Source organism: Somniosus microcephalus, chromosome 30 (assembly GCF_052327205.1).
Source record: "Somniosus microcephalus isolate GS21.2 chromosome 30, FLI_Smic_1.0, whole genome shotgun sequence".
NCBI classification, from domain to species: domain Eukaryota; kingdom Metazoa; phylum Chordata; class Chondrichthyes; order Squaliformes; family Somniosidae; genus Somniosus; species Somniosus microcephalus.
In genome coordinates, this window is record NC_141016.1 from 24,591,886 (window position 1) to 24,604,179 (window position 12,294).

At 48.6% G+C, this 12,294-nt stretch overlaps 1 protein-coding gene across 9 annotated transcripts in view; it reads left to right on the forward strand.

Moving 5' to 3' along the window:
- LOC147098019 (ankyrin-1-like) overlaps window positions 1-12,294 on the forward strand; it is a 378,257-nt gene that overhangs the window by 214,664 nt on the left and 151,299 nt on the right. For 8 of the 9 annotated variants that reach the window (XM_085971217.1, XM_085971219.1, XM_085971218.1 and 5 more), the window contains 5 exons: window positions 154-351; window positions 863-961; window positions 1,946-2,044; window positions 6,676-6,873; window positions 8,522-8,620. In XM_085971217.1, the coding sequence (XP_085827343.1) occupies window positions 154-351; window positions 863-961; window positions 1,946-2,044; window positions 6,676-6,873; window positions 8,522-8,620 (693 nt within the window). The remainder of the gene's footprint in view (window positions 1-153; window positions 352-862; window positions 962-1,945; window positions 2,045-6,675; window positions 6,874-8,521; window positions 8,621-12,294) is intronic. The other variant, XM_085971222.1, reaches the window with a different exon arrangement.

Consider the following 12,294-nt stretch of genomic DNA (forward strand, 5'->3'; position numbering starts at 1 on the left):
CTCGGACAGCACCTTCCGGATTTCCACGTTTAACTGCGCGCGTGCAGTCGGCGGAAGTTGCTGTCCAATTGCCACGTAATTAACGGTGATTTCTACCGCAAAATCCAGCCCAATTGTCTTCTAACATGGCCTTTTGCCTCTCTGCCCACACAGGATGATCAGACTCCCCTGCACTGTGCAGCTCGCCTAGGCCACCTGGAGGTCATCAAGCTCTTGCTGGAGAATGGAGCGTGCCCGAAATCAGCAACCACCGCAGGTCACACACCACTGCACATCGCTTCGCGGGAGGGACATGCCGAAGTAGCAGAAGTCCTGCTGGACCATGGGGCTTCACAAACTCGGATGACAAAGGTACGTGGACGACTTATTGAGCCATGAATTCACTCAGGGCAAAGAGATGGAATGGCACCTCCAGTGCAAATGCATGAGTTTTCCCCAAAGACCCAGTGGGTGAGGACAGACCCCATTAGGGCCCTGAGTCACACAGACTTGGAGAGTTCCAGCTTCAGTGACTGGCCTATAATGACTCAACTGGGGCAGCTGCTGATGTGCGACAGTTGCCTTCAGCATCCCTGGGCTAGGGAGGAGAATACGCAGAGTTCCTGCAAAGGGTGCCAGAAGGTACACACTGTGTGGGGAAAAGCAGGATTAAGCTCGGCGGCCGTGCCTCTGTGGAACAGCCTACTGTCAGTCTATTGGCTCACACCTAAAGAATAGCCATTTTGTGCCAGATGGTGGTGGTCAGCTGACACTGGAGGGACCAGCACGCGTCAATGCCTTCAGCAGAGAAGGAGCAATAATTGGAACGTAAGAAATTGTTAGCTTCTGGAGATGGTCTGATTTTCTGTCTGTTTGTTCACAGAAAGGGTTCACCCCTCTCCACGTCACTGCGAAGTATGGTAAAATACAAGTGACGGAACTGCTGCTTCAGCAAGGTGGCCAGCCCAATGCTGCGGGAAAGGTATCTCGCATGCTCCACTCAGCCCAGGTCCCATTTGTTTTGGGCGTGGGCCAGCTAATCTCCAACAGTCTAGAGCAGAAGCAGGAATAGTAATTCAGGCTGTGCTGGTTTAATTATAGCTGTTACTGGATTGTAGCGTAAGTGGTTGGGGACTTGCAGAGGCTGTCAGTAATGGGCAAAGACCATGTCAGGAGAGATAATAAAACTGCGCCAAATTTGGGATGATCTCTAAGATGGAAAAACAGGGTCATTCATATTTTAAAATAACTTCGCAAAAAAATCAAAGATGGGAAAAGGCCATTTAGCCCATCAAAGGTCATTCTTTCTAGTACATGAACTCGTCCATTGCAGCATCATCCAACTTTGTCATCAATGACATGATGAACATTTTCGCTTGGTAAATGCATGAAAATGATTGTTGTTGCAAAGTGAATTACTGCCTTGAGGCAGGTCTTTACTCTGAGTACAGGACCAGTCAGAGCATGGGCTGAGCAATGATCCTGACATCTAGATATAGATATCACAACTGTGATCGCAAATTGGAGGGCAGTGAGTGAGTCAGCAGGGCTCCTATGTTGTAAATAAAGGCATTAGATTAAATTGCAGCCTGTGGATCATTGACCGAGCCAGAGATGTGAAGCACTCATTGCCCTCCAACCAGCCGTAGACTCGAGGCACTCTTGCAGTGTACTGCATGGGGCATGCTCACTGTCCACTAAACGAAACACGACATCCCCCCAGCCTGGCAACGGAAATCTAGTCATCTGCTTGGATTAGAAAATCTAAACCATCCAATCACATGACCAGAGCCAATTTATTCTGTTGGCATGCCAATGCAGTTGACGTCATTGCGTTAGGTATGAACAGATACTTGTGAATGGACTTGCTGAACTCTTTTCGTGGGGACGCTGCTTCTTTATGACGTCGCTGTTTAAAAAAGAGACCGTCTTCTCCTTGCACACTTACCCTGTTTGTGCCCTGCAGAATGGACTGACCCCTCTCCATGTGGCCGTTCACCATGACAACCACGACATCGTGAAGCTTCTCCTCAGTCAAAATGCATCTCCGCACGCTACAGCTCGGGTAAGTGCCGTTTAGCCAAAGTGTGAGCGAAGGTGCCAACTGGCAGGGACTATCGCATGCACCCCTGGAGGGCAATGGGTTTGACGAGTCAATCAACAGCAATCAGCAGCGGTGATGATGGACAGCAATGCAATGGGATGAGAGGGTTGTCGTATGAGGAGAGATTGAGTAGATTGGGCCTATACTCTCTGGAGTTTAGAAGAATGAGAGGTGATCTCATTGAAACATATAAGATTCTGAGGGGGATTGACAGGGTAGATGCTGAGAGGCTGTTTCCCCTGGATGGGGAGTCTAGAACTAGGGGCCACAGTCTCAGGATAAGGGGTCGGCCATTTAGGACTGAGATGAGGAGGATTTTCTTCACTCAGAGGGTCACGAATATTTGGAATTCTCTACCCCAGAGGGCTGTGGATGCTGAGTCGATGAGTATATTGAAGGCTGAGATCAATAGATTTTTGGACTCTAAGGGAATCAAGGGATATGAGGAATTGAGGTCGATGATCAGCCATGATCTTATTGAATGGCGGAGCAGGCTCGAGGGGCCGTATGGCCGACTCTTGCTCTTACTTCTTATGTCCTTAACTCATCATCTGACATCATCAGGACTGTTGACGTTGGTGGGGCAATGTCCTTGTTACTCTCATCCAGTTGAGTAGAAGACCCTTTGGCATTGTTGAGACATAAAGCAATGGTACAGCACCGCGCCAGACCATGGTGAGATAAGGGTTCTAATCCCCCTCCTGTGATTCCCAGCTGGAATATCTATGGGAGGTGATGAGCGGATTCAAGGAGTTTCCCCACAGAGAGGAGTGGAAAGCCAGTCACCCGACACCGTTGTCGTCCAGTATCTGACTCCAGTGACACTGGGAGGACCCAGGAAACAGGCCAACTACCTGCTCCCTCAGTGCGGAATAGTGGGGTGGGGCAGTGCGGGGGAGGAACAAAGCTGCCAAGAACTGGGGGCAGTAAGCTGCGAAATATATTTTCAGCATTAAAACTAGAAAATGCTCCAAAGTACCCAGCAGGTTAATCAACATCTGTAAAGGGAAAAGACAGGCTAAGGTTTTGGTTTTACAACCTTTCTCAATCTGATGAAGGATACCTACCTGGAATGTCAGACAGTTGGGAATGTGGGAAAGCTGAGAGCGATTGCAGGGCTGAGCGAGCGGAGCAGGGCTGAGAACAGTAGCCAGAACTTTCCTTATCTTGGCGGGTCCAGTACAGCCGGTGTCCGTGGCAGGTCGCGACCCCGCTGCTGGCTCCATTCTGCTGTACAAAATGAACTTACCTTAATGGGGCCTATTAAGCCTGCCCAGTGCGTTACCTGGCCCAATTAGATGGAGCGGGCCTGGTGACATCATTCATGATGCATTTTAAGCCGGGATCCTTAAAGGGACCCTGGCCACATTAAATTTTAAGTTCAATCTAACATAGTGGGTGTTGAAACTTTACTCTACAATAATATAATAAAAGTTATATATGAGTGACAAAGAAATATTTAAATAAAATTATCATTAAGTAATATGACGCCATCTACAAATACAATCAAGAACATAATTAAAAAAGTACATTCATTGGGAAGTTATTGGAGCTTTATTCACAAACTTTTGTATCAGTAACTGGTACAAATAAAAGATGTGTGTGTATAGGTAATATATAAAATTAATCAGATTTTAAATGTAATTGTAAAGGGGAGGATTTACAATCTTATGCAAGTTCAGTGGAACAGCTGACAAACAGTGTAAGTGGTGCTTACAATGTGTTTCTGGGATTTCTGCAGTTCTTCCATTGAAGTTAACAATGGACAAGTGAGAGAACCTCTGCAGAAATTCACCCTAAAGCCTCAGACTGAAAAATTACATTAGTTATATTCAGGGACTGAAAGCAAATCGAACCAGTGGAATGAGTGATGAGAATGAAATTGTTACGGTTGATGACATGATTTAATGTGTAACTGGACAATCGCAGTATACTGTGAGAAAAACCTGACCAGAAACAACATAAACATTTATTTAAATGGTATATGTCATTTTTTATAGTGCAGATCAATTCACTTCAAGTACTGTTGAGTTGGAAGGCAACAGCCGAGAATGGCCAGTGAAAAATTAACATTTGCCAGTAGCTTTTCAAGTAGTACAGAATCTCCATCAATCTGTCAGCTGATGTAATCGACATGTTTTGCGGAACACCTCCGTTCAGTCCGTAAGGGTGACCCCGAGCTTCCGGTCGCCTGACATTTCAATTCACCGCTCCACTCCCACTCAGACCTCACTGTACTCGGGCTCTTGCATTGTTCCACGGAAACTCACTGTAAACTCGAGGAACAGCACCTCATCTTCCGATTAGGCACTTTACAGTCTTCCGGACTCAATAGCGAGTTCAACAATTTCAGATCATAACCTCGGCCCCGATTACATTTTTATATATTTTTTATCCACACTTTTGGTTTGTGACTTTTCCTTTTTTCTCTCTCCCACATGGCAGCTGTCTCTCACTCTGCCAGCGCATTTCACACTTCATCTAGAGCCATAGGCCTAGAAATTCATTAAAGCGCTGCCAGCTTTGCGGCCAGTTACCGCCTAAAGAGGGCTTCTGCGCCAAAAATGAGTTTGCGCTGATATTCAGCGCAGCGGTATTGGCGGCGGTAGCCGTTAGCGCTGCGCCGGCACCGATGACGTCATCGGTGTGCGCAGTGCCCCGGTTCCGCCCCGAAACCGGCCCGATCCCCATATTTAGTAGCGGCCGCCTCCTCCGAAGCGGCCGCAAACAGCGACCGGAAAACAGGGCCGTGCTGTAGCCTTAGTGGGGCGCTTTAAAGGGGAAGGTGCGGCCGGCCGCTTTTTCGGCGGCCGCCTGCCCGCACCTCCTTCCCCGGCCTCCTCCACCCCCCCCCCCCCCATCCACGCGGCATTGCCGGCTGCTTTCCGCGAACCCGGCACTTCTCCGTGGTGCCGGGCTCATTTGCCGGCACTCTCCAGCGGCGATCTCCCCGTTGCAGGCAGCTCCCCCTTAAGAGAAGGAGGAGGCCTGCAGTACCGCAGCCTGCCGCTCCGCAGCGGCTGGCGCAGCGGCGCCAAGAGCGCTGAAATTCAGTGTCAGCGCCCCAAGCGGAGGCGGGCACACCCTGGTATAGCGCCCGGTTCCGAATTGGGGCGCTAACACTGAATATCTGACGATCGCTAATGGCTCCCCGCCCAGCGCTAACTTTTGGGCGCGAGCGAGCTGGCCGCCCCAAAGTGAATTTCTAGGCCATTGTCTGTTTCTTTACCTGTCCTATTACCATCTCGTCTTCCCTTGAATATCTCTTAATGTCTCTTCTTTCATCCCCTCCCCCATTTCCCAGCCCCCAAACTGCCTTTTGTTTCATTTCCTGCCTTTTCTCTCAGTTCTGACGAAGGGTTTCGACCCGAAACGTCGACTCTGTTTCTCTCTCCACGGATGTTGCCTGGCCTGCTGAGTTTTTCCAGCGTTTTCTGTTGTTGTTTCGGATTTCCAGCATCCGCAGTATTTTGCTATCGTGTTTTTATTTTGGTTTGTTTCCGAAGCTGTCAGGTAATCAGCTGGAGCAATGGCCACGGAACTCACGCCTCAGGTTGACAGATGTGGTTCCCGAGCTGCTTGAATCCCATGGCCATGCAGGGAAATTTAAAAAGTAGTGGGAGAAAGGCTCTTAAGTGCCTGTAAAGTACCTCATAATGATTTCAATGGGGTCCCCCGCCGCTGCAGGTCGGGTCAGCTCCACGATGACAGACGAGCTTGTGGGAAAGGCGCATGGGAGCGAGTTGACGGCGAGTTCCTGACCTGCTGTCAAAAGATACAACTTTCCCACCCGATCCGCCACCGATCGCACCTGCTGCCACCCCGGAAAATTCAGCCCAGAGTCTCTGACCTGCCTTAGAACACCAGCCAATAATGTGGTCAGTTTCCGAAATACACTCTAACCCTCTGGAATGAATCCTGAGTGAGTGAATACTCCATTTAACCAGCAGATAGTGGAGATTTCTTTCCAGACCCATTTCAGTCACTCGTTTATCGGAATAAGGTTTGCTCTTTACTCCTTGCTCAGCAAATTCGTTTATTTTGCCAACTATCAGACATTTCAGTCACTTTACAGCCCAAGTACACAGTTGCTTGATGTGCGCATTCTGTTATCAAAACAACCTGCTTAATTACGCAACAAGTTACGACTAATAACTGTGTGAAATGTATATCATATACGTTGGGGGAGGTGGAATTCGCCTCAAACTCCCTCGCATGTTTATGGAGATCGAGTGAGGACAGGATCATGGAGACCTTCATGGCCAAATAGCCTGCCAAAATTCTCTGCCTAGGCTCACATGCTGAATAATCTCCACTAGTGTGAGGTAGCAGGAGGCTGCTGGAGCCCAGCATGAGTCACCACCCCCCTCACGACCGCCACCCCACCCCCAACCTTCCATGACACCCCACCACCCCTCAGGAAAGGAGGTGAAGAAAACAGGGAGCGTAGGAGGAAAATTCCAAACCTATTACACTTTGAACTGTTGGTGAATGCACTAGTCGTTGACTGATTTAGTTCGACTGGACGAGCAGCAGGACGACCCTGCTCAAAACCGGAAGTCACAGTGACTGCAGCTCTGTGTTGATTTCAGAATGGCTACACCCCGTTGCACATCGCTGCCAAACAGAACCAGACGGAGGTAGCGAGAAGCCTGCTGGAGCATGGAGCCTCTGCCAACACTGAGTCCTTCCAGGGAGTGACACCCTTGCACCTGGCTGCCCAGGAGGGGCACATTGAAATGGTGACCTTGCTCCTTGACAGTGAGGCCAATGTCAACCTGAGCAGCAAGGTAAGACTGAGCAGGTGCGCACAAGCTGTGAAGTGTGTTAGATAGCTGGAGTCTATTGAGCCTGGAAGAAATCCAGCAAAATTCCGAGCGCGTTGGGAACCTGCCTCCATCTCGGCCACTGCCAGGCTTAACGGAGGCGGGACAGGGGGTGGGCAGCCAACCCAGGAGGCGGGTTAGCAATTTAAATATTTTAATGAGGCTGGCTGCCTCTTTTACAGTGGCCGGCCGGGTTTCCCAGGCCTCAGAGGCGAGGACAGCTTTGGGGAGAAGGTAAGTGCCTTCACAGCACTGCTTGTGGGCCAGGAGGAGCAGGAGTGCTTGCCCCCATCCCCGCAAGCCCCCCCCGACCTCCCCCCCCGCCAACCTTACAAAGGCCCCCGGGATCGGATCCCCCCCCCCCCCGCCCTGGGGTCAGGAATTGGACCAACCCGGTCCTGTGGCCTGCTCCGGAGTGCTCCCTGCCCGACTGCAAGCCAAGTCTGTCAATCAGGCTGACTTCCAGGCGGAGAACCTGTCAGGGCCAAAAGACACACATTGTGAAGTTAAATCTCCACAGTATGGGGGAAAACCTAAACTTCCAGGTTTCCTGTCTGAAATCCCGCACCCCCCCGCCTCCCCCCCCCCAGCCTACGGAACCTGCCCCTGTTAATATCTAGGCCTTCAGTGCAGTACTGAGGGAGTGCTTCACTGTCGGAGGTGCCGTCCTTTGATAAGACGTTAAACCGAGGCCCCGTCTGCCCTCTGAGGTGAATGTAAAAGATCCCATGGCACTGTACAAAGAGGAACAGAGTTCTCCCTCAGTGCCCGACGTCAATATTTATCCCTTAACCAGCGTCACTAAAACAGATTATCTGCTCATTATCATATTGCTGTTTGTGGGATCTTGCTGTGCGCACATTGGCTGCCATGTTTCCTACATTACAACAGCGACTACAATTCATTGGCTGTAAAGCACTTTGGGGCGTCCTGCGGTTGTGAACAGCGCTAAAGAAACGCAAGTCTTTCTTTTTTGGCCCAGTATTATCAGCAACAGATCTTAATTTTATGATGCAGAGTTATGATATTCGAATAATGCCAATGCCACCCTATAGCTCCACTGCACAGCACGCACTTAAGGCTGCTCTGTCTCTGGCAATCCGAGGCCCCGTCTGCCCTCTCAGGTGGATGTAAAAGATCCCGCAGCACTATTTCGAAGTGCAGCGGGGGCGGGGGGGGGGGCGGCGTGGTTCTCCTCGGTGTCCAGGCCAATATTTATCCCTCAATTAACATCACTTAAAAAATAGAATATCTGGTCATTTATCTCATTGCTGTTTGTGGGAGGTTGCTGTGCGGAAATTGGCTGCCGCGTTTCCTACATTACAACAGTGATGATATTTCAAAAGTATTTCATTGGCTGTAAAGCGCTTTGCGACCTCCTGGGGTCGTGAAAGGCTAGATAAATGCACGTTTTTTTACATTGCCTGAGGGTGAACTGTATCAGAGGTGCTCGGGCTGTTGCTGGGACTGTGGAGTGGTATGTAACCTGTTCACTCCACTCTCAAACATCGAGTATGTCCCCCTCTGCTGGCAGGTACAGTACTTTGTAGAATCTGTTGCAATGAGAGATGATGCTCGGTTATCAACCAATGTTTTCTCTCGTCTGTCATAGAATGGCCTGACACCATTACACCTTGTGGCTCAAGAAGACCGAGTTCCTGTTGCTGAAATACTCGTCAACCACGGAGCATCAGCTGAACCTACAACGAGGGTAACAGCACAACCTTGCGTGATGATTCATGCCAAGGCTGAATTTCAGAACTATTGCAGCAGGCTGCAAATCGGCACTCGGACAGATTGCAGGCTTGCAGGCTGAGTGTAGTGATTTCCACCTGTAATACTTTTAGCTTACCCATAATGGTGGAATATACAGGAAACTCTGGTTTATCCGGAGGTTAACTGTCCGGAATGCTCGAGCCACCGGCAAAAATCAGGAGCCGTTTCGTTAGGTTTTTTTTCTTTTCGTTGCTTTTTTTTCACCAGTCAGGCTCTGCAAGGTCTCGCTGAAGCTGTTGCTAAGCTACAGAGACGCTTGCAAGGTACGGCCAACTGTTTGGGTTTGTTGCCAGATACGGAGCTCAAAGTCTCCGTATATTTCAACATTAGCGCTGGTTTGTCCGGCAGTTTTGATGGGACGGCAACAGCTCGGTCCCGTCGGTGCCGGATAGCACAAAGTTCCCTGTACAAGATATATCTGTCTTCGATCTCACATCATGTGTAATCAAAATCACATTTCTGGGTGTGCTGGTTAACAAACTGCGCTTTCACCTCTTGGGCCTGGGTTTATATCCAGCTCATTTTGATGGGCTGGAAGTCTTATCTATCTGTTGGATGTCAAGCTCCAATGCGTTTGGGCAGTCTCAATCCAGTTTCAACTAAATGTACTCTAATTTGGTGTGAATTGCACTAAATTGGCAATCCCACGCAGAGAGGCGACAGGATGGCTGGGGTGGGAAGTAGAATAATGAAACACTGGGGCAATAGGAAGCGCTCTGAGGAAGTAAGGAATGAGGAGGCAGAACACAGTTACCATTACACTGGATCTACTCCATGCCGCCTAACCTTGGAGTGCTTGATGAGGTAACAGAGAGGGTGGATGAGGGCAGTGCAGTTGATGTTGTGTATATGGACTTTCACAAGGTGTTTGATAAAGTACCACATAATAGGCGTGTTCGCACAATTGAAGCCCATGGGATAGAGGGGCCAGTAGCAGCATGGATACAAAATTGGCTAAGGGATAGAAAACGGAGAGTTGTGGTGAATGGCTGTTTTTCGGACTGGAGGGAGGTATACAGTGGTGTTCCCCAGGGTTCAGTACGAGGACCACTGCTGTTTTTGATATGCACTAGTAGGGATAAACGAGTAGGGATAAACGGGTCTTTTTCAGGATGGCAGAGCTGTGACTAGTGGGGTACCACAAGGATCGGTGCTTGGGCCCCAGCTGTTCACAATCTATATCAATGATTTGGATGAGGGGACTAAATGTAACATTTCCAAATTTGCTGATGATACAAAGCTAGGTGGCAGTGTCAGTTGCGAAGAGGATGTGAAGAGGCTTTAAGGGGATCTCGACAGGCTCAGTGAGTGGGCGAGAACATGGCAGATCGAATATAATGTGGATAAATGTGAAGTTATCCACTTTGGTAGAAAACTGAGAACGGCAGAGTATTTCCTAAATGGTGAAAGATTGGGGAATGCAGATGCTCAAAGGGACCGGGTGTCCTTGTACATGAGTCACTGAAAGTGAATGTGCAGGTGCTGCAAGCCATTAGGAAGGCAGATGGTCTGCTGGCCTTCATTACAAGAGGATTTGAGTACAGGAGTAAAGAAGTCTTACTCCAATTATATAGGGCCTTGGTGAGACCACACCTGGAGTACTGTGTACAATTTTGGTCTCCTTACCTAAGGAAGGATATACTTGCCATAGAGGGAGTGCAACGAAGGTTCACGAGATTGATTCCTGGGATGGCGGGACTGTCGTATGAGAATAGATTGAGTAAACTAGACCTGTATTCTCTTGAATTCAGAAGAATGAGAGGGGATCTCATTGAAGCATACAAAATTATTACAGGGCTTGATAGGGTGGATGCTGGGAGAATGTTTCCCTTGGCTGGGGAGTCTAGAACCAGGGGCCACAGCCTCAGGATAAAGGGTCGGCCATTCAGGACTGAGATGAGAAGAAATTTCTTCACACAGAGGGTGGTGAATCTTTGGAATTCTCTACCCCAGAGGGCTGTGGAGGCTCAGTCATTGGGTATATTCAAAACAGAAGTCGATAGATTTCTGACTAGTAAAGGCATCAAGGGATATGGCGATAGGGCCAGTGAATGGAGTTGAAGCAGAAGATCAGCCATGATCTCATTGAATGGCGGAGCAGGCTCGAAGGGCTGAATGGCCTACTCCTGCTCCTATTTCTTACTGTTCTTATATTCATGACTTGGACATGGGGGCACAGGACACAATTTCAAAATTTGCAGATGACATGAAATTTTGAAGTGTAGCAAACACTGAGGAAAATAGTAATAGACTTCAAGAGGACATGGAGAGGCTGGTGGAATGGGCGGATGCATGGCAAATGAAATTAATTGCAGAAAAGTGTGAGGTAGGAAGAATGAGGAGAGACAATACATGTTAAACGGTACAATTTTAAAGAGGGCGCAAGAATAGAGAGACCTGGGAGTGTATGTGCACAAATCTTTGAAGGTGGCAGGACAGGTTAACAAAGCAGTTAATAAAGCATATGGGATCCTGAGCTTTATAAATGGAGGCAGAGAGTACAAAAACCCAGGAAGTTATACTAAACCTTTATAAAACACGAGTTCGGCCCCAGCTGGAGTATTGTGTCCAATTCTGGGCCCCGCACTTTAGGAAGAACGTGAAGGCTTTGGAAAGGGTGCAGAAGAGATTTACTGGAATGGTTCCAGGGATGAGGGATTAGAGTTATGTGGATAGACTGGAGGAGCTGGGATTGTTCTCCTTGGAACAGAGAAGGAGGCGATTTGATGGAGGTGTTTAAAATCATGAAGGGCTTCGATAGAGTAAATAAAGAGAAACTGTTTCCAATGGCCAAAGCATCAATAACCAGAGGACACAGATTTAAGGTGATTGGCCAAAGAACCAGAGGCGACAGGAGGAAAATCTTTTTTATGCAACGAGTGGTTAGGATTTGGAATGCGCTGCCTGATAAGGTAGTGGATACAGATTCAAAAGGGAATTGGAGAAAGACTTGAAGGAGAAACAATTGCAGGGATCTGGGGAAAGACCGGGGGAGTGGGACTAACTGGATTGCTCTTCGAAAGAGTCGGCGTAGACTCGATGGGCCGAATGGTCTCCTTCTGTGCTGTACTATTCTATGCTGCTGGCAATCGATGCCCGAAACAGAAAGTGTCCCATTCCCCAGCATCAACGTTCCTCAAATTGACAAGTGCAAAATAAATTAACCATTTGTTCTCAGTTTGTGAACCTGGAATTGTGGGTTCACCTATAAGGAGCAGGTCCTTTTAGGGCCCAATATTCCTCACGTGGTTTTTCTCACAGTGTAGAGAGGGCCGTTGTCTCTGAGGGATGTGTCAGACTATGGGCATGACGCATTTCTGGGTGTTTTATTATGTGCCTTTTTTTCTCTTTTGATTGGCAGTGTGTTTCCTTGAGCTGACACACATTGATGAAAAGCAGTTGACATCATAAAATGGCATCAAAAGAATGTGAGGAATATGAGGCAGCTGATCACACCTGGAGCACTGTGAGCAGTTCTGGGCACCACACCTTAGGAAGGATATATTGGCCTGGGAGGGAGTGCAGCGTAGGTTTACCAGAATAATACCTGGACTTCAAGGGTTAAGTTACGAGGAGAGGTTACACAAATTAGGGTTGTATTCCCTAGAA